The following is a 24,215-nucleotide window of genomic DNA, read 5'->3' as shown; positions in this document are numbered from 1 at the left end:
AGTCAAAGTATGTTGTAAACATCAAGACATGTAATACTTTATTATTAAACTTTCAGAAAATATGGACTTCCTACTGAGGCAAGTTTTATAAAAACTTAGTACCATTTAAATTAGAATCTTAAAATAAGAGTATTTAACATTGTAATACAGAAACGAAAAGAATATGTGTGTGTGGTTGAACATCAAGATGTGTGACATCATAATGAACTGTTCAACAATTTTAGACTTTTACACTTCTCACCCAAGTTTGTATGTCGAAATAGTTCTGACATATGGTTATTTCGAGAAGTGATAGTGTTAATTACAATATTTAAGCTTTCAGCAACCTTATGCAATGTCAGTAGTAGCTCTCTGTCTTTTGAATAGGGTTTTACAGTAAGACGGGACCCCCTTAACAAAAAACTGCACTTTGTCTAGCCGCACACTTGGAAGATTACAACAGACAGTACTGTGTGTAGTAACAGACAGAAAGAACAAGGAGAGAAAAAGAGAAATCCACTTTTTCTTGAAATCATTTTCATTGAAACTGGGCCTTTATCAAAGTGTTTGTTATGAGACATGCTGTACAGAGAGTAAAAGTTAATACCTAAAAATTCTGCATTTCCAGTACTTGTGTAAACATGTACCAGAAGTATTTTATGTCAGTTTGAGATTGGTATAAAAACTATTTGGTGTGACGAATAAATAGTAATACACTCATACTTTTCCACAAAATAAAATTTAAAAATATGAGTACGGTTGCATAACCAATCAAATTTATTTGATTGATGGAGGTAAAATTAAATTCTATTGTCATTGCTAGATGGCGGCACAATTGGTTTGTCAAATTTTTTTTTTTTGCTAGTTGCTTTACGTCGCACCGACACAGATAGGTCTTATGGCGACGATGGGACAGGGAAGGGCTAGGAGTGAGAAGGAAGCGTCCTTGGCCTTAATTAAGGTACAGCCCCAGCATTTGCCTGGTGTGAAAATGGGAAACCACGGAAAACCATTTTCAGGGCTGCCGACAGTGGGATTCGAACCTACTATCTCCCGAATACTGGATACTGGCCGCACTTAAGCGACTGCAGCTATCGAGCTCAGTGGTTTGTCAAAATTAGCAGGTCTACAGTTTGATAGCTTTGCTTAATAATAATAATAATAATAACAATAATAATTGTACCGGGCGGTACACCTCTACTCCGCTAATTTAAAATGTGCGCCTGTGGAAACTCCTCTGCTGGAGGAAGTCTGAACTTTATTTACCCTATTAATTTTCTAGTTTCTCAGAAGATGTCACCACCTGGAAATTTTTGAGTTTGTGAACTGTGTCATTTTCGACGTACTTTTGTTTTGCTTGAAGTAAGAAGTGTGAACTTTCTCTTCTAGAGGACACCACTGAAAAACTACAATTGTGCACCCTAGTGGGAAGAAAAATAACTGTTCTTTGGAGAAAATTTTATTTCAAAAGTTTGTTCTTTGTTAAATTTCTTTCTGTTATTGTTTAAGTTGGCTGTATACCCCTCTCTTTCCCCTTGTTTTGCATTTGACCAATCCCGAATTTCTGTTATTAATTTCTGACCAATCATTGGTATCTTCCCCCAACTTGAATATGTTTCTATACCCTAGCCAATAAAAAGTTTGTGGGAGGGTGTTTTCTTTCCCCTAACACCTAGAACCTTCCGCGAGAGGATATAAACTGCTGATTTTTGGGTCTCCGGGCCACTTCTGTTCCATCTTTCAGTGTATTAAGTACATAGCAGGAGGCGGGAAGCGCCTCTTTCTCCGGCAGCGGTCATCTATAAGGTAATGGCCGATTAATATATTCTTTCTTTGCTAGCTCAGCAGTTTAACTCTCGGGGCGGGTGCGAAGCGTTCCACCATGTAACCTTTTCCTAAAATGTAAATGTAACTACTCTTTTCATCTATTCTCTTGGAAAGCTACATTCTGGGATAGAGAGTGCTAACCCTCTCGAGCTCCCACTCATATTGTTTTGAGGTGAACTTATTTTTCTCAACCTATTCTTCGTTAATGTAAAACAAATTGTTCTCTTCTTAAGTCACCTCTTTAGTATGGGATTAGCCCTTGTATTAACGGCCTAGCGCCAAGTAGGTCTTAATCTAGTGTATTAGGAGTGCAAGTTCGCCTCCTCTCAAATTGTTATTTTAGAGGTCATTTAATTAACATTCTTTTCGTTTAATAGACCTCAGTAGATTGGGTATTTTACCCCTGTGTTTATGTCCGTTGAGGACAGCTTGAAGGTGGAGTTTGGTGTGGCCTGGGAGAGGCTTAAATTTGAGAGCGAGTGGCTCTTTTGAAAATTGTATGTTGTATGCCTCGAGGAGGCTTTTCAGTGTAATTTGGAGCAAGGGCTCCTAGGTATGAATGGGGTTTTTTGCCCCTCTGTTAAAACTTGTGTTTGGGGTAAAACGGGGCTGATTGCCCAAGCATTGTGAACTCGAGGCGCGAAGCCCAAATTCTGTAAATATTGTAACTACCTTATTTTGACTTGCTATTCTGTACCTGCCATGCTTGTTACTTATTTATTTTGAAAAGAAAATATAACCGTATTAAATTTTAAATTTACTTTACAGGCACTATAATTTCGTAGCTTGAGATCCATTCACACCCGCACCTTCTTTCACCTCTACCTACCGCTAAAACACGGTAACAAGTGGTAGCAGAGCGTGGTTGAATGGGTCTCAATTTAGCCCCTTTTGACGGCTAAACATTGTTTGTTCCGAACTCTAACTATTTTCCCAGTTGCTGGAATTTTTTGAGTTTTTCAAAATTGTTCTGTCACCATGCCCGGCCCTCGCGATGTTCTCCATCTTAACTATTTGCGCAAGGAGGAGTTGATCTATGAATTAACTATCAGAAATGTGCAATCTGGAGGCACGGTTGCAGTAGACACTAACAAGCTTAGAGAGTCCCTTGATTTGCCCATTTCCATCCCCAATTTGGGAGAGAAAGAAATTGATGACTCTCTTTCCACGATCGTCGAGAATATTACTGGGCTAGCTTCTGTAGTTAGTTTTTTTGATGAAAATGATCCGTCTCCTAATCAAATTAAGCGTGTGCAAGGCAGGCTATATCATTTTTCGAATAGGGTTAACGATCTGTTGTCTCTAAAACTGAATGACGTTCAGAGGAAGGAAGCTAGTACGCTCCTGGAAAATATTTCCGAATTATCTAGTAAGGTCACTCAATTGTTAACTGGGGAAGTTCCTCCCAAATCTGATCAACCCACCATAGTGAATGCAGGTAGTGAGGAAGCGCCTCCCAAGGGAGAAGTTAATAGGATAACCGTTGCTGCTCAAACTATCCCTGCCCCATTGGACAACGAATCTGAACGTCGTGCATCTTTGAGTAACATCCGTTCTGAATTAACTTCCTTGCCATTGAAATCTTTACCTACTATGTCACCCGGGTTTAGCAGCTTGCCTCATCCATTGGCAATGTTGCTCAGAGGTATCTCTAAGTTTTCCGTTAATACCACCAGTGATGTAATTTCTTTTTTAAGATTTCTAGTTGAATTTCAGGATCATGCCCTTGTGTTTTCTCTTTCTCCATGTCAAATTTTGCAAATTATCTATCCGTATGCTATTGGTATTCTCTCAGATAAAATCGTAAGAGCCATTGCCGAGCAATCATCTATTGAGGATTTCCATGCCCATTTGCTAGCTAACTTCATCCCGGCTAGGGCCAGGTCCTCCCTTATTCAGAAGTACTATTACCGTGTACAACGCTTGGATGAAAACTTGGCTGATTTCATACAGGACATTAAGTTTTATACTAGGGTGTTTGCTCTTCATTTCCCTGAGGATCAGATTGTACAAGCTATTGTGGAAGGGATTTCACCACCCTACAGGTCATATTTGTGTTTCGCGGCGTGCCCGCAAACTTTCTCTGAACTTGAAGCGTTGGCCGTCTCAGCGGAAGGAGTTAGATACGCCGATTCTTTGCGTGTCGCGAAAGAACCCCCGCCTTCCTTTAGTAATACTCGGCCTCCACCTCGCCGACCAGTCAATCCCCGTAAATGTTATGCTTGCGGGTTGCCTGACCATCTGCGCAACAAGTGTCCACTGATCAAGTCAAGTGGGACAAGGAATGGAGCCGGGTCATCACAAGGCTGTTTTAAGTGTGGGGCCTTCTCACATATCGCCAAGAATTGCCCAAACTCAAATAGCACCCCCTCCTGCTCAACTTCTGGTGCAAATTCCACCTATGCCAATACTAAAAAGTGACTAGTGGCTTCGGCTGAGTCGACTAATCCATCTTCCCGAGACTCAGCCCCTAGTAAACAGGTTGTAAATGCAGAGAACGATCAGCCTTCAAATTCATCTTTTGAATGCCCTAAAGAATGTCTTAGGATTGCGGCGGATACCCCCGCACCTGTTCCTTTTCTTAAGATTGAGTTAAATAACGAGCCTATAACAGCTCTCTTAGATTCAGGCAGTGTTTGTTCGATTATTTCGGCTGAATGGTATTCTAAATTGAAAACGGTTTGTAAACTTCCTGACTATGTCTCTTCTCCTGTTCAATACGTATCGGCTAATTCATCTCCATTAGAAATTCTAGGTTCCTTACTGGTCAAAATTCGTATTTTTAAGTTTACATGGAAAGTTAAATTGTTTGTGGCCAAGCAATTGTCTTGCCCCATTATATTGGGAGCTGACTTTATTTCTCACACTGGTCTTGTGCTCGATCTCCAGTCTAGGTCGTGCACATTCAAATTTGCTTCTAATTGTAAAATCCCACTATTAAAGTGTAATTCTGTGTCATGTTCTTCTATTTCGCCTACCCAGGATGAGATGTTGTTAGACCTTAGACATCTACCTGAGGAGCAGGCTGATAGTATTCGCAAACTGTGTCTGTCGTTTCCCGAGGTGTTCTCTGATACTCTTGGTGTTACTGACCTTATTGAATACAAAATTGAGGTCACGGATTCGATTCCTGTCCGTTTTCCACCTTATAGGCTATCTCCACCTAAAATGAAGGCTCTGAAAGAAATTATCGATCAGATGTTGAAGGATGGTATTATTAGGCCCTCTAAGTCGGCGTATTCATCGCCTATTTTTCTAGTCCCGAAACCCCAAGGAGGCTTCAGGCCTGTCATTGATTACAGGGCTCTCAATCGGAAGGTGGTGTTGCAATCTGTGCCCCTTCCTGACCTACATTCTTGTTTTTCATGGTTTCGTAAGGCCAAGTTCTTCACCATCTTGGACTTGAATCAGGCCTATAATCAAATTCCCCTTGCCGAAGAGTCTAAACACCTTACAGCGTTTGCCACGGACTGGAATTTATATGAATACAACCGCGTACCTTTCGGGCTCCCCACGGGGGCAGCTGTGCTCACTAGGCTACTAGATAGGGTCTTCTCCGACATCAAATTCGAGTACTTATATCACTACTTAGATGATGTCGTCGTATTTTTAGAGACTTTTGAAGAACATCTAGATCATCTGCGAGAAGTTCTCGATCGCCTTCGTAAGGCTGGGTTAACTGTTAAGTTGTCCAAGGTTGCCTTTGCTAAGCCCTCTATGTCATTCCTAGGGCATATTGTGTCACCCGATGGTGTAGCAGTCGATCATGCTAGAACACAGGCCATCCGTGATTTTAAACCTCCCAAGGACATTAAAGGTATCGCCAGGTTCATTGGTATGGTGAATTTCTTCAGGAAGTTTATTCCTAACTTCGCTAATAGAGCGGCGCCCTTAAACCTTCTTCGTAGGAAAGGCATCAAATTCGAGTGGGGACCTTCTCAACAAGCCGCTTTTGAAGACCTTAAATTAGCACTTTGCAATGCCCCTGTACTTGCTATGCCTGATTTCTCGAAGAAATTCATTGTCCAAACCGACGCATCGTCGTCGGCGGTAGCTGCAGTCCTTCTCCAAGAGACTGAACTAGGGAGGCGCCCCATCGCCTATGCATCTAGGACTCTCTCGGCTCAAGAAGCAAAGTACTCCATATATGAGCTTGAAGGTTTGGCAGTCTTATTCGCCTTAGAAAAGTTCCGTCTCTATCTGGAACACGTCAAATTCGACCTGGAGACAGATAATCAAGCCTTAAGCTGGGTCTTAGGTAGACCGCGTCGTACTGGTCGTATAGCCCGTTGGGCCATCCGTATTTCTGCCTTCCAATTTGATGTTAGACATATCAGAGGTATCGAAAATGTTGTTGCTGATGGACTCAGCCGTATGTTTTCTAACGACGTCGAGACCCACGAACCGGTCGACAGTTCATCACCTTCCGAGTCCATACTATCTGAGGTTAATGCCATCCTAACAGATGCTCCCATGCTTTTTAGGGATATCGAGAAATACCAACGTGAAGATCCGACGCTGGCTCCGATAATGGAAACCCTTTCTTCTGGGGAACATGTTGTCCCTTATGTTCTGAGGAATGGGGTTCTATGTTGCCCTTCGAGGCATGATAAGATGATGAAAGTTGTTGTTCCAGCTGTTCTTGTACCTATGATCTTCAAGTATTATCATGAGACCCCATTAGGAGGGCATCTTGGTATCTTTAAAACTCGTGAAAAAATTCGTGATATGTTCATCTGGAAAGGTATGGACGGTGAAATCCGTGAACTAGTAAAGGCTTGTAAATCCTGTTTGCTTAGTAAACCGACCATGTCCACCAAGGTAGGCCTCTTGTCTTCTCAGCAAGCGTCGCGCCCCATGGAACGCCTGTATATTGATTATGTAGGACCCTTCCCCCAGTCAAAGGGTAATGCCAACAGGTTCATCTTTGTGTGTGTAAATGGTTTTACCAGATTTTCTTGGTTATTTCCGACTAAGCTGGCTACCGCTCAGTCCACCATTACTTGCTTAAATTCTATTTTTGCTTCTTTTGGTCCGTGCCAATATATGGTATCTGATAATGCTAAGGCTTTTACATCTAATTTATTTCGTAAATTCTGTTTTGACTTGTCCATCTCTCATGTAACTATTTCGGCTTATTACCCTCAACCATCTCTGGCTGAACGGGTTAACCGTAATCTCAGGTCCGCACTTATTGCCTATCATCATGAAGATCCTTCCAGGTGGGACACGTCCCTGCATTGGATAGCTTTTGCTTTGAATTCGGCGGTTCATGAATCTCACAAGTTTACTCCAGCTTCTTTGATGTTCAAGTTTGTTCCCAACACGCCGCTCTCTAACCTCTGGTCTCTGAGTGACATTCTACCCGAGACAATAGATCCGGACAACATTAAAGATCTTTGGAAGAAGGCTAAAGCCAATCTTAAAGTGTCTCATGAAAAGGTTAGGGAAAGGTATGATCGTGGACGGAGACCCACCCCTTTGAAGGTAGGTGACCAGGTTATGGTCAAGAATTTTGTTCCCGCGGGCAAGCTTGCCCCCAGATTTCATGGGCCATGCATCATTCTCGATTTTCTTACTCCGGTTACATTGTTAGTAAGCAATCCAGCCACCGAGAGGATATCTAGGGTTCACCTGTCCCAGGTGAAACCGGTGTAAATTTGTTTCAACTTGCTTCATATAATTTGATAGGAATATGATGGTTATATTTTTTTTTTGAGTTCCACTCTTAAGGCATTCTGCTCCTTCTATTTTATTTTATATGTAAGCATTTCTTGTAAACCTCCCCCGATTGTTAAACTGCCATCCTGTCCTTGTCACGGCCATTACCACGCTCCCGTCTCCTGCTCCACTACACACAGTGGCTGGCTTAGATGAAATGCCATGGATATCTGCACGCCGCTGGCCCCTCAATCTCTCTACATGCCTGTGCCCTCAAAAGAAAAATGATGGTCCAACACAATTCTGCCGCCTAGCTTTAATGTTTCAGTGGCCCCGCAGCCGCGCGGCGCTGTGCCGCGGCTGGGTTCGAGGACGGGCCCCCTCGGCCCCAGCGAGGACGACATGTGCACGGCGAGCCGGAGCTCTCCTCCCGGCCAAGGCTGATGTGCGGCGCACGACCTGCTACTTGCCCGCAGCCTGTATATGTTCACCGCGGGTGCGGCGTGCTTCAACACCTCTGCTCCCCTCATAGTGCGGGCGAGCGGTATCTCAGGGTACTTGAGGGGTCCGAGCGGCTTCCTTTGGACGCAAGCTGTAACGGCCGGTCTGGCCATCCAACTTAGCCTACATCAACTACATAGACATTCCTGTTCAACCTTAATACCGTTTCATGGGAATTCAACAGCAATATTTGGTGGACATTGCAAAATTTTTCTTCACTTTTAAGTATTAAAAGTTTATCCTCAGAATTCAACTACTACAAACAGAAAGACTTTACTTCACTTGCAACAACAAAATTTTGAAACTGAAACAAACCAAATTAAGAAAATCTCATAAATGCTTCTGCAATCTATCTTCATATTCACATCATAACTTGGAACTTGTTTCAAACTGACTTCATGTGTCATCCCTCGAGGAACCTTTGGGGGGGGAGGTCTGTACCGGGCGGTACACCTCCACTCCGCTAATTTAAAATGTGCGCCTGTGGAAACTCCTCTGCTGGAGGAAGTCTGAACTTTATTTACCCTATTAATTTTCTAGTTTCTCAGAAGATGTCACCACCTGGAAATTTTTGAGTTTGTGAACTGTGTCATTTTCGACGTACTTTTGTTTTGCTTGAAGTAAGAAGTGTGAACTTTCTCTTCTAGAGGACACCACTGAAAAACTACAATTGTGCACCCTAGTGGGAAGAAAAATAACTGTTCTTTGGAGAAAATTTTATTTCAAAAGTTTGTTCTTTGTTAAATTTCTTTCTGTTATTGTTTAAGTTGGCTGTATACCCCTCTCTTTCCCCTTGTTTTGCATTTGACCAATCCCGAATTTCTGTTATTAATTTCTGACCAATCATTGGTATCTTCCCCCAACTTGAATATGTTTCTATACCCTAGCCAATAAAAAGTTTGTGGGAGGGTGCTTTCTTTCCCCTAACACCTAGAACCTTCCGCGAGAGGATATAAACTGCTGATTTTTGGGTCTCCGGGCCACTTCTGTTCCATCTTTCAGTGTATTAAGTACATAGCAGGAGGCAGGAAGCGCCTCTTTCTCCGGCAGCGGTCAACTATAAGGTAATGGCCGATTAATATATTCTTTCTTTGCTAGCTCAGCAGTTTAACTCTCGGGGCAGGTGCGAAGCGTTCCACCATGTAACCTTTTCCTAAAATGTAAATGTAACTACTCTTTTCATCTATTCTCTTGGAAAGCTACATTCTGGGATAGAGAGTGCTAACCCTCTCGAGCTCCCACTCATATTGTTTTGAGGTGAACTTATTTTTCTCAACCTATTCTTCGTTAATGTAAAACAAATTGTTCTCTTCTTAAGTCACCTCTTTAGTATGGGATTAGCCCTTGTATTAACGGCCTAGCGCCAAGTAGGTCTTAATCTAGTGTATTAGGAGTGCAAGTTCGCCTCCTCTCAAATTGTTATTTTAGAGGTCATTTAATTAACATTCTTTTCGTTTAATAGACCTCAGTAGATTGGGTATTTTACCCCTGTGTTTATGTCCGTTGAGGACAGCTTGAAGGTGGAGTTTGGTGTGGCCTGGGAGAGGCTTAAATTTGAGAGCGAGTGGCTCTTTTGAAAATTGTATGTTGTATGCCTCGAGGAGGCTTTTCAGTGTAATTTGGAGCAAGGGCTCCTAGGTATGAATGGGGTTTTTTGCCCCTCTGTTAAAACTTGTGTTTGGGGTAAAACGGGGCTGATTGCCCAAGCATTGTGAACTCGAGGCGCGAAGCCCAAATTCTGTAAATATTGTAACTACCTTATTTTGACTTGCTATTCTGTACCTGCCATGCTTGTTACTTATTTATTTTGAAAAGAAAATATAACCGTATTAAATTTTAAATTTACTTTACAGGCACTATAATTTCGTAGCTTGAGATCCATTCACACCCGCACCTTCTTTCACCTCTACCTACCGCTAAAACACGGTAACAATAATAATAGCCCTACAGGAAACAAGGTACCCAGATGAAGAGATTTTTGAATCCGAAGGCTACCGATTTTTCAAGAGCAAAGCGCAAAGAGGAATCCTCAATGGAGCTGTGATGCTTGGAACCGCGTTTGCTGTTAGAACCAAGATCCTTAAATCGGTTGCAAACTTCGAACCTGTGAATGACAGATTGTCTATACTCACAATTAAATGCGCGAACAAAACCTACGCCCTAGTTAACGCACATGCTCCTACAAACGATAAGAACAAGTCTGATCCAGACGAAGTTGATAATTTCTGGGACCTACTGGATGAAAAATTAAACAAAATCCCCAAACACCATGTCAAGCTTCTTTTGGGTGACTTCATTGCCCAACTAGGTCGTGAACAGAAGTACAAGAAAGTTATAGGAAGTTACCCTGCTCACAAAAGAACCAATCCCAACGACAAAAGACTGGTGTCCATTTGCGAAAATCACAACCTGCAGGTCATGTCGACCCACTTTCGCCATCTACCCAGAAAGCAAATGACTTGGCGTTCTCCCGTCCAGGCTCTCGGAGAGTTCCAAATTGATCATGTTGCAATCTCCAGGAGAAACAGCCCTGAGATTATGAATGTCAAGGTAAAGAAAGGCATCAATGTGGCCTCAGATCATTATATGTCTCTTATCAAATTCAAACCAATTCCCGCAAACACAAGGAAGACAACTAAACAGATCACACGCTTCGACAATGATAAACTTCGGCAAAGGGTCAAGGAGTTCCAGGAGAAGGCTAGACCAAATGACTGTGACTTTAACAACGCCAAAAGTCTCCTTGTTGAGGCCGCCAAAGATGTTGCAGAAATCAAGAGAAGCAAAAAGCATGCCTGGTGGAATGGTACCTGTGAATCAGTCCTCCAAGAAAGACTCAATGCGTGGAAACAGTACTACTCTACGAAATCAGAAAATGATTGGGAAACCTACAAAACCCAACGTGCCCAAGCAGCTAGGGTGTTCAGAAGTGAGAAACGTAAATACGAAAAATCTTTCATTGAAAAGATAGAACAAAACTTTAGGAAGAATGAAAGCAGAGAGTACTACAGAGCCTTCAAACGCAAACTCACTGGCTATAAACCACCATCTCTATGCTTTGAGCGAAAGGACGGCACACTGGCGACGTCAAATGAAGAAAATTGCAGCATTCTGGCAGATACTTCAAGAATTTACTTAATTGCTCTAAACCGCAAAGCGCCATTGAGACCAAGGAACCCTTACTCAGGTACCCAGATTCCAGACCACCTGACAGAGATGAAATCAAGCGCCACATTGCCTGTCTCAAAAATAACAAAGCGCCGGGGGAAGACTCAGTAGTAGCAGAACTATGGAAATATGCCCCAGAGGAATCACTTGATATCTTGCAAAAGCAAATAGAAGAAATTTGGAACAAGGAGACCCTACCCGAAGATTGGAAAATAGCTTTGATCCATCCATTACACAAAAAAGGCAGCATGAAGAACATCAACAACTACAGAGGAGTATCTTTGCTACCCGTGACTTACAAAATTCTATCACTTGCCGTCCTGGAGCGTTTGGAAGCACAAGTCGAACATCAAATAGGTGAATACCAAGGTGGGTTCAGAAAAGGTCGCTCAACAGCTGAACAGATCCAAAATCTCAAAACTATCATCAGATATTGTTCACTAAGGTCCAAGCAGTATGTGTCTGTCTTTGTGGACTTTAAGAAAACGTACGACTCCATTGACCGGGAAGTTCTGCTAAACATCTTAAATGAATTTGGAGTTGATTTGAAACTGCTGGCATTAATTAGAGCTACCCTGACCGATACAAAATCCAAGGTGAAGTTCCACGGATGTCTCTCGCATTCCTTTGACATCAAAACAGGAGTCCGACAAGGTGATGGGCTATCCCCGATACTCTTCAACTGTGTTCTTGAAAAGATCATCAGAACCTGGCGGGTGAGATTACAGGAAACCAACTACAGTCCATTGAGAATAGGAACCAAATCCAAGGGGATCGCAACAGACTGCTTAGCATTTGCCGATGATATTGCTGTTCTCTCAAACGACATAGAAACCGCTAGAGCTCAAGTTGAAATTTTAAAGGAAATTGCCGAACAAACTAGTTTGCAGATATCGTTTGAGAAAACAGAAGTAACGACTAACATCAAAGAGGCTCCACCAAAACTCCATACAAAATACGGGGACATCACCTGAGTAGACAAATTCAAATACCTGGGTGAGATCATCATGAAAAATGGACTGGACAAAGAAGCACTTCAGGAGCGAGTACGCAAACTGGAAATAGCCTACCAAACATCCCGCACAATCTACAACAAAAAATGCCTTTCCCAAAACATCAAGGTACGTCACTATGAAACAGTTCTGAAGCCAGTAGTTCTGTATGCAGCCGAAACCCTGTCTCTAAATGCCAAAAAAAAAACTCCTTGAAGAACTGGAGAAAAGAGAACGCAAAATTGTGAGAGGAATCTTGGATCAAAGTACAGAAATGGATTCCATCCAAAGAGATCCAACAAGGAAGTCTACAGCAAAATAGAGAAAATTACCAACACAATCAGAAAAAGACGCGCACGATTATAGGTCATCTGAAAAGAATGGACGGAAGAAAGTTAACTAAAGAAATCTTTCACTTTTTTGATTCAAACCCCAAAACCACAATTCCCTGATTTAGAAATACCAAAGAAGACCTGCAAATGCTACATATCTCAGCTGAAGACGCCCTTAACAGAGATCTTTTCCGCAAGAAAATATTGACGAACGGGCTAAACCGAGATGAGCAACCAAAGAGAAGACACGGTGCCCCTTGGACAGAGGAGCGTAAGCAGGCCCACTCACAAAGAATGAGGGAAATTTGGACTCTAAAGAAGGCCAAGTTCAGTGTCAAATTCAACAAGACTTAACGTGGTCCTTGATGGCCCCAGCGAATTATATATAATAATAATAATAATAATAATAATAATAATAATAATAATAATAATAATAATAATAATAATTTCTGCCTCGATAGCATAATGGTTTGTGTTCTTAGCTGCTGTCCTTGCAAGCCCGGGTTCATTTTCTGGTACTGTCAAGAGACTTAAGATTCACAGGATGGCTGATATGTATTTACAATGGTACATGTAGCTCACCACCATTCGGGGTGTGCCTGATAAGAGCTTCATCACCCCAGTATGAGGACACGAATATAGTCCGGCTCTTTGGCCTTTGGTTCAGGGATCTTTGAGTTTAATTCCTAGCCGGGTTGCAGATTTTAACCTTAAACGGTTAATTCCCTAGGCTCGAGAACTAGCTTGCAACTCATAGACAGCAGATGCTGGCCTTCCTCATCAGAGGTTCTACTTTACAAAGCCTTCCACCACACTAGCAATAGCCACATGAAATTATAGTTAGTAGTAGTGGTAGTAATGGTAGTGTAATTATTATGAAATAAGAGGGAGTTTATATAAAGAAGTAGTAGTTTGTTCTTAAATGTAATTGAAAAGTACACACAGTGGACAAATCCCTCTCTTTCTATATATGACTTGATTTGTCACTCGTTTTTTCTCTTCCATTACTTGTCTTTATTCCTAAAAGATGTACGAACAGATAGAATTAGAAAGGATGCAACATTTAACACTAGAACCGCGGTGATCTGTATACCCCCTAGAACTGCGGCTGGGTTACTTATGACTTCTCTTTTTTGTGATTATTAAGAATGGAAGGGGATTTGGTAACTCAAGAATATACCGGTACATGCGCTAGATAATTTATTTGAAATTTAGAATATTAAGAATACAAATATGGAACATTTAGACGATTGTGTAACTTAATTGGCGAATGAAATGTAAATGGCTTATGGCTTTTAGTGCCGGAGTGTCTGAGGACAAGTTCGACTCGCCAGGTGCAGGTCTTTTGATTTATTACCCGTACGCGCCCTGCGCGTCACGATGAGGATGAAATGATGATGAAGACGACACATACACCCAGCCCCCGTGCCAGCGAAATTAACCAATGATGGTTAAAATTCCTGACCCTGCCGGGAATCGAACCTGGGACCCCTGTGACCAAAGGCCAGCACGCTAACCATTCAACCATGGATCTGTCAGTGGCGAATGTCAATGACATACAGTATGCTGCAAGTAGTTTCTTTGCAGGAGTGGCATTTCACACGAGACACGTTGAGCACACACAATACTCCTTGGCTGTACACTTGCTGTAAATAGTCTTTTTTGCAGGAATGGCACTTCACAAACAATTTGACGATTTGTTTCCTTTCCAATTGGACTTTACCTGGTAACGTGATCGCTTTTTCTGTCTCTCAGGAACCTCACCTAGAATAACGGTGTGGGCATTTGCAATCCTAGTTGCTGCATATTTCTCAGCAAGCTCTTCACCTGACTGCAGAATGAAGTCCCTGCATTTCAGTTTCTTTTCATTCAGTGTTGTACACTACCCGAGCATTTATTCCTGCCAAATCCAGCAAGTTGTAAAACGTATGAACTGGCCAGCGTTTGGATGGTACCTTGGTTGAGTATTTGCAAGCTATTTGATCGACCACATCTACTCCATATTTTGTGCCGTTTTAAAATGTGACTCTGTCTGGCTGCTTCTTTTTGTTACCAGGCTGTATTTTCACATCAGGATGCATAGTGCTGAAAACAAGAACTTTTTGTTTACTCCTTCCCTGATAGATTGTCCACAAAGTAACATGTTTTTTCAGCAGCACTGTGCTGTGCAAATTGTTTTTTGCCTTTTTCACACATACTGGTAATTCCCTGCGAGTCTTGTTCAAGGTACCGACAAGACTTGTTGCATTTGATTCAATGTTTTGGAGAGAGATAAGGAGGTGAAAAAATTGTCACATGTGACATTTCTTCCCTTCTTCATATAAGGTTCCAGATTTCTGATACCAATGCAAATTTGTCTTCTTTTAGTCTTCCTGACCTTATAGATTTAACGTCAAATCTCAAGAAACACATTATTTGTCTGAATCTATCATGAGCCATTGTTGATTTTACATTAGGATTGCCCCACCTCTCTGACCACAAAGAGTCCAGTTCTAAGTCTTTAGCTCCTATGGCACCGCGAATGTACAGTATAGCAAGAAAGGCTTCCATCTCCTCAATCTTCAGACACCAATCGTCTGACACTAGTACACGATGTGCCTCTGCCTCAGTACGTCATAGCATGTTTCAAAATCTTGTCCGTGATCATAAGTCACCAAGCACTTACAAGTCTCATTCACATTACATTTACCATGTGCAGTAGGTTCAGCATGACCTCTAAACACATTTTGATTTCTATGTTTACCAGCTGTAACATCACCAATTACCCAAACTTTCCAGGTCGTCGCCCTGTGGGTGGGGGCGGTAAAATAACACCCACGGTATCCCCTGCCTGTCGTAAGAGGCGACTAAAAGGGGCCTTAGGGGCTCTGAACTTTGGAGCGTGGGTTGGTGACCACGGGGCCCTCAGCTGAGTCCTGACATTACTTCTACTTACTTGTGCCAGGCTCCTCACTTTCATCTATCCTATCCGACCTCCCTTGGTCAACTGTTGTTCTTTTCTGACCCCGACGCCATTAGGTTTGCGAGGGCTAGGGAGTCTTTCATATTCACGCCCTTCATGACCCTTGTCTTCCTTTGGCCAATGCCTTCATTTTTCGAAGTGTCGGATCCCTTCCATTTTTTCCCCTCTGATTAGTGTTATATAAAGGATGGTTGTCTAGTTGTACTTCCTCTTAAAATAATAATCACCACCTTTCCAGGTCGTGCCATCTGGTGATACAATTTCTGTACCTGCTGGAAGCTGAATCAGGCTCTCAACAGAAAACCTGCCTAGTTTCATTGATGGTGCATCCTCCCCGTTGTCGTCAAATTGTACAATTCCTTAATCGTTAGCAATGGCCTCCTCTCCCGATGAAGGAACTAAACAGTGCTCCTGGCACGCCTCCTTTGATGACCGCGAGAAGTTCCTGGCATTGCAAGACCTGATTGGATACAAAGATGAAGTTTGTCTTTTTTTCCACCTGAAAATAATATTTACAGCAAGTAAAAATAAACCAGGCTATATAAACCTAATAGCCCGAACATATATATCACAGCGATAAAGAAACTGTAAACTAAATACTTTAGGCCTGAAGGTATGAGCTGTGATTCTTCATCAGACGAAAAATCCAGGGTTCCCCTTCAGATTCCTCATTGGAAATGTCATTTATGGCAACAATAATATTTTGCTCAATAGTAAAACGTTGACGTGCGGCCATTGTCAACTATTCACACACAATTTACACACTGATACTGCAAAACTAACAACCTATTGCACAACAAAGTGTGAGTAGTGTCCTTACTGCACGATTGTTCAGATGTGACTAAGCGGTTTCGTACTTCTCCCTTCCTCCACAGCCAATGTGATGCCAGCTTGGGCCGAGTACAAATGCTTGGAAAGTCCCGGTGGCACATGGACTAAAAGTATAAGAAGCTAATTTTTATGCTTTTTTTCTTTGATAGTTGCTTTACGTTGCACCGACACGGATAGGTCTTATGGCGACGATGGGACAGGAAAGGGGTAGGAGTGGGAAGGAAGCGGCCGTGGCCTTAAGTAAGGTACAGCCCCAACATTTGCCTGGTGTGAAAATGGGAAACCACGGAAAACCATTTTCAGGGCTGCCGACAGTGGGATTCGAACCTACTATCTCCCGAACACTGGATACTGGCCGCACTTAAGCGACTGCAGCTATCGAGCTCGGTAAGAAGCTAAATAGAAGAACAGATGTTAACACATTATTATCAATGATGGGTCAAATCTGACCCAGCCGCGGTTCTAGGTAAATCTGAATTTTTTTAAACAGGGGTTGCCTGCCCAAAAACTAAAACTATGTGTGGTTGTTAAAGACCCTTATTTATGAAAATTAATAAAAATCTATCACTCCAGGTAGAGACACAAAGAAGATAGGGAAGAAAGAACTAACAGCTGAGTTACAAATGACCCAGTCACAAATGACAAAGTGAGTTTTTGGCCACACAGTTTGGATCTCTTAGCTGTGAGGTTGTATTCAGTAGTGATATCAGCCCTGAAGATGGTTGACTGTGGTTACCTGTTTTCACACCAGACAAATACTGAGGCTGTATGTTAATTAAGGCCTGAGTCCCTTCCTTCCTGTTCCCAGTCCTGTCTCATCCTGTCATAAGACCTGTCGGTATGATGTAAAACAAATTGAAAAAAATGAAAAAAGGAGTTCTGCATTTATTTAGGAGCTACCTTGTATTTTCCTATTGATACCTGGATCTGTATTAATATTGATGTGTCTGTGTTTGCAGGTGGCACAAGTACATGCAGGAAGTGAAACCTACTTATTGGGTGTTAATAGCTCGCGACAATGGCAATCTAGAGCTTTATACACTGCCAGACTTCCGACTTAGCTACTTAGTTCGTAACTTTGGTCAGGGCCTTCGAGTGCTGGTGGACTCTCTGGGGGCAGCACCCACACCTGTGACATCAGCGGGACCTGGTGAGGGCTCAGTGCCCACCGAGGCTCATGTGCGGGAGCTGTTGATGGTTGCCCTGGGTCATCATGGACGACGCCCTCTGCTGGTTGCAAGGTTAGATGATGAACTGTTGCTCTACGAGGCATACCGCTATCCCCGAGGGATGCTAAAGGTGCGTTTCAAGCGCTTACCACAAAATATTCTTGTCCGTGAACGGCGCTCAAGGTATGTACTCTAGTTTTAGTATTATGCTTTCATTCTTATGCCAATCAAGAATCACATTTTAGAGGAGAATTTTATGTTTTCCAGATCACGCAAGAAGAATGTTGAAGGAGAGATGGGAATTGACAGCCGTGTTTGCCAACTTCGCTACTTCAGTAATATTGCTGGCTACAATGGAGTGAGTACATTCTTCGGTCTTTAGTACAACAATCTACTTGCATTATGTGTAACATTGTAACGACTGTGGAATTTTTGTGGGGAGACTGTGGGTTTAAATTCAGTCTTCTTCTAAATTCTCCTTCTGGGTAAAAAACATTTACTTTAAATGCTGTCATTTCTGCCTATTATTATTAAGAAATTTTAGTGTTATGAATTACTGTTTATAGTAGCGTGATCCTGACTGTAACTTCTCTCACTCAACTGTTCAAAAAGTAATATTTTAAAAGTAATGTTATTGTTGTTGTGTAATCCTTTATCACAAATGCTGTGACTGGATTTACCTAAGCATTCAAATAGGTCAACATCCCTATAGTTGTTTTAAAATATCAGGTTTTTAATACTGAGATTTCAAGAGTGTAAAGAGACTGTTTATTCCACCCACATTCAGAAAGATTTTATCATTGAAAAACTTGTTTTGTGAACGTAATATATTCCCTTCATCAGTGATTATTAAAGTCTTAACTTTAATAATCGAACAAGGGTGGTACTTTTCTTTTCTTTGTTCATACTGAAGATTGCTAACTATTGTTAAATTATGGTTTTGTAACATGCCCAGTATCAAAAAATACAATCAAACCTCATTAAGACGTTTCTGCAGGGAATAACATAAATGAACGTCTTAAGCAAGAAAATGTACTATGGAATATACAAATAAAAATTATCCAACAGGGATATGGAAACACTGGATACAATTTTTCCCGACATGGGGGCATTTTACATTGTATATCCGCAGGTACAGTGAAAACTATATCTACCATTTCTAAAGATGAGATAAAAGTATTAAAAGATGTGAAAAACATGAGAGAACAAATATGAAAACCTTTTCTGCTGGGGCTTACAAAATAACAAGTGCACTGAAAGGTGTGGAAAACACCAAACAACAAATATGAACACATATGTACGGGGTCCAATAAAAATATCCAAGTATTATTACAGATCACACTCTTTCCAAAACAAATGTTAGTAGAAGCCTTTTATTTCAGAGCAGTGGGTTACACTGTCCTGCGATGGTTTCATTGCCACCATCCTGTATTGCTTTTTAGGATGACTTCTGCATCCTGAATCAGGATCCGATGTTAATTTTTCCCCATCACATCACATTTTCTCAAAAATCCTATATTACGGTTATTTCATCACATGCACTAATGCACTTCTTATGTTGTTAGGAAGAGCGTTGTTTTAATTTAGATTTTCATATTCTTTTATTAATTTATTTAATTATTTTATTAGTTTGACGTCCTCCAGCCATCTTGTAGTTCTGTATTATCACGCTCAGAGTGTAGAGTCGGCAACTATGTAGAACATAGCCGGCAACGCGTGGTTTTGGCTTAATGGCGTCATTCTCTCATTGTGCTTTGTCCGCGACAGTCTGAGTTGTGTTTCGCTTGCTAGTGAAAAGAGATTTTTGTCTTCATAAGCATTCTATATGTGCGTGACGACTGTGTTAATATTTTTAGTTATTTATTTAGCATATGATGAATACAATATTATTTACAATATATACAACTACCATCTCAAGCTCGTAACTAAAGTTCCATGTCAAAATTTAATAGCCAGAGAAGAGCTTCGTTTGAGACACAGTTTAAGTCCTCAATAGAGCCTCTGTAACTACGCAAAGGACACTCAAATGCAAGGTGTTCCACTGTCTGTTCCCCTTGTCCGCAGTCACATTGCGGTGATGTCTTCCATCCCCATTTGAAGAGAGTGGCTCCACATCTACCTTGGCCGGTCCTAATTCGATTTAGCATCCTCCACTGCCGTCTGGGAAGAGAAAAACCATCTGGGCACTTGCATGGGTTCTCAATGATGTGGTGATGTGGTAATGCGGATTGCTGTTGCCATTGTTCTTTCCAGGCGTCTGATACATTAAAGGAGGTGTCCTGTAAATTCATTGCAGTACGCCAAGAAGGGTGTCTGGATTTCAGTCGTTTAGCTGGGGAAGCTGCTATGTCAGAATGAATAGGAAGGTGAGGATTGTTTTCAATTTTCTTCCACAAGTTAAGCAGTGACTGTGATCTTCTTAGGGATGGAGGTGGTATGTGGCTTAGGGTGGGAAGCCAGTGTGTGTTGGTTGGTCGGATGCATCCTGTAATGATACGCATTGCTTGGTTCAGCTGGGTGTCTACTAATCCAGTGTGAGCACTGTTAAGCCAGGTAGAGCAGCAATATTCAGCGACGGAATAAGAGAGTGCAAGAGCAGTGGATCTCAGGACTTGGGCATTAGCACCCCAGGATGTACCTGCCAGCTTTTGGAGGATGTTATTTCTTGTCTTGATCTTGGCTGACACATTATAGAGGTGATTCTTGTAGGTCAAGGACCTGTCTAGGGTGACTCCCAGGTATTTTGGGTTACTACAATACTGTAGATTCTCTCCTTTGAATGGTATGGTTGGTTTGTACCCAGCACTTCTATTCCGCAAATGGAAGGTAGACACAACAGTTTTCTTGGAGTTTGGTCTAAGGTTGTTGTGATAAAAGTAACTGTCTAGAATCTTTAAGTCTGATGTAAGCGTCGACTCAGACTCATCGAAGCGTTGATGTTGGGCAACCAATGCGATGTCATCTGCGTAGATGAATTTTCTGGATTTAGTTACAGGAAGGTCATGTGTGTACAGGTTGAATAGAAGAGGGGCCAATACAGAGCCCTGAGGGAGTCCGCCATTTATCTTATGTACTTTACTTCTGGAGTCTTCGGAAAAAATCTGGAAGTACCTATTACTCAGCATGTTACTGAGTAATGTGGAGAGTTTCATACAAGGGATGATGCTGATAAATTTGAGAAGGAGCTTATCTTGCCACACGGTGTCATATGCAGCTGTCAGATCTAAGAAGACGGCCGTGCTTACCATTTTGTTCTCAAATCCATTTTCAATATGGGTAATTAGTGCTAAAACCTGTTCTTCACATCCTCGTCCAGGTCTAAATCCAGCTTGCTCGACTGGAATATGCTGGTTTATTGTCGCAAAAATCCTGTTATATATCAGCCTTTCCATAAGCTTCATTGTAACACTGAGTAGTGCTATTGGCCGGTAACTCTCAACTTTTGTTGGGTCCTTAGATGTTTTCAATACAGCTATTATTTTTGTTTTCTTGAAGACTGAAGGTAGGTTACCTGTCTCTAGTATGTTTGTGAAGAAGTTAGTAAGCCATTTAGCAGCAGCTGGTCCATGATGAAGAAGGAACTCTGGATATATACCATCAGTGCCTGCCGCTTTGCCAGGTTTTAGACTTTCTAAGGCCTGCTTAGTTTCTTGTAGTTGAAATGGGGCTCATGTCCGTAGGTTTAACCTTAAATTACCCTACACATGTCCCCCGGGTGGTGCTAAGTGAGCAACATCAGAATAAGATGAGACCGAACTGTCGTATACGACCTCCCGGTCAAGGAAAATGGAGAAGAATATTTTTAGTGAACTCACATCTATCATCATGCCATGACGTGGCTGCAAGAACAGTCCAGATACATTCTGCAATGTATGTGGAAGTTTCTTGCCAATAAGACAGCGGCGCAATATAACCAAGTTTGTGAGAAAGGCCTACTATGCCTACTTTGACTTGAAACTTGGAGACCAAGACAAGCCGTGGGCACCACATAAGGCTTGTAGAACCTGTATAGAGCAGTTATGGCTATGGGTGAACAGTAAGCGAACTGCTTGGCCATTCGGTATTCCAATGGTGTGGCAAGAACCCCTAGACCACAGTACTCACTGCTATCTCTGTTCTGTGAATGTGAAGGGTTTTAACAGCAGCAACAAAGGTAACATTGTGTATCCAAGCAATATTCGATCTGCAATTTTACCCGTTCTTCATGGCCCTGATACACCAGTACCACAGCGTCCAGAACATTTACAGGATTGTCCCTCTTCTGAGTCATGCAGAAATGGCAGACACTAACTCTGACTGTAATTTCTCCCCTGAATGTGTTGAAAAAGAACCAAGACTGTTCGAGCAAAGTGCATTAAATTACTTTGTTCGAGATCTTTGCCTTACAAAGGAATCTGCCGAGTTACTCGGGTCTAGACTTCGTGAAAGGAACATGTTGGCACCAGGGACGATGTACTATTGGTACAGGCATCGTGAACAAGAATTTACACCCTTCTTATCTGAAGGAGGAGCCTTGGTTTACTGCAGCAACATTCCGGAGGTTATGTTAAAACTAGGAGCACCATAGTATGACTCTGTTGACTGGAGACTTTTCATCGACGCCTCCAAGCATAGTTTGAAGTTTCTTCAGAATGAAAACAAACTTGCATCCATTCCTGTTGCTCATTCAATTATGCGAGAAACATATGGAAATCTCAAAATGCTGTTGTGTAAACTGAAGTACCAGGAACACAAGTAGCAAGTGTGTGGTGATTTCAAAGTGATAGGTATTCTGTTAGGTTCACAAGGAGGTTACACAAAGCACCCCTGCTTTCTGTGTGAGTGGGACAGTCGAGCAAGATTACATCGCTGGACTCAAAAAAGAATGGCCACGTAGACAATGGATTGTAGGGTTGAAAAACATATCAGACTAGGGCTTATGAGGCAATTCAATAAGGCCCTAAACAGTGAGGGTGAATGCTTTCAGTACCTGTGTCATCGATTCCCAGGCACCAGTAATTCCAAAATCAAGGAGGGTATTTTCACAGGTCCATATATCGGAAAACATCTTTCTGATGCTAATTTTGAAGATGTTATGTGCGCTGCAGAGCATTCGGCATGGACAGCATTCCGGAGTGTGGTCAAAAACTTTCTTGGAAACACAAAGGATTCAGACTAGAAGCAAATGGTGGATAGATTGCGTCTTTTTTTTTTCTTCGAAGAGTTAGGCTGCAAAATGAGCTTAAAAGTGCACATGTTACATTCACATCTGAACTATTTCCCTGAGAACCTAGGAATGCTGAGCAAAAAGCAAGGAGAAAGATTCCCTCAGGATCTACAGGAAATGGAACGCAGATATCAAGGGAAATGGAACAAAAACATGCTGGCAGATTACTGCTGGTTACTAAAGAGAGAAGATCCAACTACTCCTCACAGAAAGAAAGGAGAAGACGTTTCTTATACTAAAGTAGGACAGTATAAAATTAAAACCGTAGACTTACCATTCTCAGTACATTATGAGGCTTAATGCGTTGTAAATTTTGGTCTATTTGGCTGTGTTTATCTACAGATCTGTTAACACAATACATTACACATCTTTATGTTATGTTCATAAGTATACCAGCGTAAGATAGGAGTGTTCAAATGGGCGAAAATAATAAGAAAAGTGTTCTTTACATGTGATAATAGTAAACTTGCATGTGTGCGTGCTGCATATTTATCAAATTTTCATTTTGAATTTGCACAAAAACCTGATGTGATAGGGGAAAACTGACTTCATTTCCGGAATCAGCATGCCCGAAATATGAAAGATCGCTATGTAAACTTCATGCAATGATCGTAAAGTTAGAATTTGCAGGTCAGTGTTATTAAACATTATTTTTTGGTCACACTCTTAGACAATGAATTGTAGGTTACACTCGACCATGTGCGACCGGGAGAAATGACTTTGACCGTCATTTTGAAAAACTTCGACCAAGTCGAATGATTGAGTTAAAATTTGAAGGTGCTAGTTCAACATTCATGACCTCTGTATGCTTGACAGTCCACTTTCTGAAAGATTTTAATTTTGTCTTCATTAGTAAGGAATTTCATGACATTTTCCGTATCCATAACTAGGCTATCAAAAGATAAATATGCACCACGCTAGTCCTAATCGTACAGTGTGCTGCAAATAGTTTCTTTGCAGGAGTGGCATTTCACACGAGACACATTGAGCACACATAATACTCCTTGGCTGTACATGTGCTGTAAATAGTCATTTTTGCAGGAATGGCACTTCACAAACAATTTGATGATTTGTTTCCTTTGCAATTGGACTTTACCTGGTAATGCATGCGCTTTTCCTGTCTCTGAGGAACCTCACCTGGAATAATGGTGCGGGCATTTGCAATCCTAGTTGCTGCATATTTCTCGGCAAGCTCTTCACCCAGCTGCAGAATGAAGTCCCTGCGTTTCAGTTTCTTTTCATTCTGTGTTGTACACTACCCAAGCATTTATTCCTGCCAAATCCAGCAAGTTGTAGAACGTATGAACTAGCCAGCGCTTGGATGGTACCTTGGTCGAGTATTTGCAAGCTATTTGATCGACCGCATCTACTCCATATTTTGTGCCGTTTTAAAATGTGACTCTGGCTGCTTCTTTTTGTTACCAGGCTGTATTTTCACATCAGAATGCATCGTGCTGAGAACAAGAACATTTTTTGTGCTCTTTCCCTGATAGATTGTCCACGACGTAACATGTTTCTTCAGCAGCACTGTGCTGTGCAAATTGCTTTTTGCTATTTTCACACATACTGGTAAACACTTGCGAGCCA

The 24,215-nt window shown here is 41.7% G+C and overlaps 2 protein-coding genes across 4 annotated transcripts in view; one reads left to right on the top strand and one right to left on the bottom strand.

The window, feature by feature from the left end:
• The window catches only part of Cpsf160 (cleavage and polyadenylation specificity factor subunit 1), a 277,975-nt gene that overhangs the window by 131,189 nt on the left and 122,571 nt on the right, over window positions 1-24,215 (top strand). For both annotated transcript variants that reach the window (XM_067151119.2, XM_067151118.2), the window contains exons 14-15: window positions 17,213-17,605; window positions 17,690-17,780. In XM_067151119.2, coding sequence (XP_067007220.1) covers window positions 17,213-17,605; window positions 17,690-17,780 — 484 coding nt within the window. The remainder of the gene's footprint in view (window positions 1-17,212; window positions 17,606-17,689; window positions 17,781-24,215) is intronic.
• Window positions 1-24,215, bottom strand: part of LOC136877253 (uncharacterized) — a 285,454-nt gene that overhangs the window by 228,410 nt on the left and 32,829 nt on the right. Inside the window, exon 1 of one of the 2 annotated variants that reach the window (XM_068228579.1) lies at window positions 16,023-16,137. The exons of the other annotated variant lie outside the window; for it this stretch is intronic. The gene's annotated coding sequence lies outside the window, so the exon portion shown is untranslated. Of the gene's footprint in view, window positions 1-16,022; window positions 16,138-24,215 lie in introns of those variants that run through there. 2 annotated transcript variants of the gene reach the window in all.

This window comes from Anabrus simplex, chromosome 7 (assembly GCF_040414725.1).
Source record: "Anabrus simplex isolate iqAnaSimp1 chromosome 7, ASM4041472v1, whole genome shotgun sequence".
Taxonomy (NCBI): Eukaryota; Metazoa; Arthropoda; class Insecta; order Orthoptera; family Tettigoniidae; genus Anabrus; species Anabrus simplex.
Note: the sequence above shows the minus strand (reverse complement) of the source record. Positions and strands in the feature narration are given on the sequence as shown.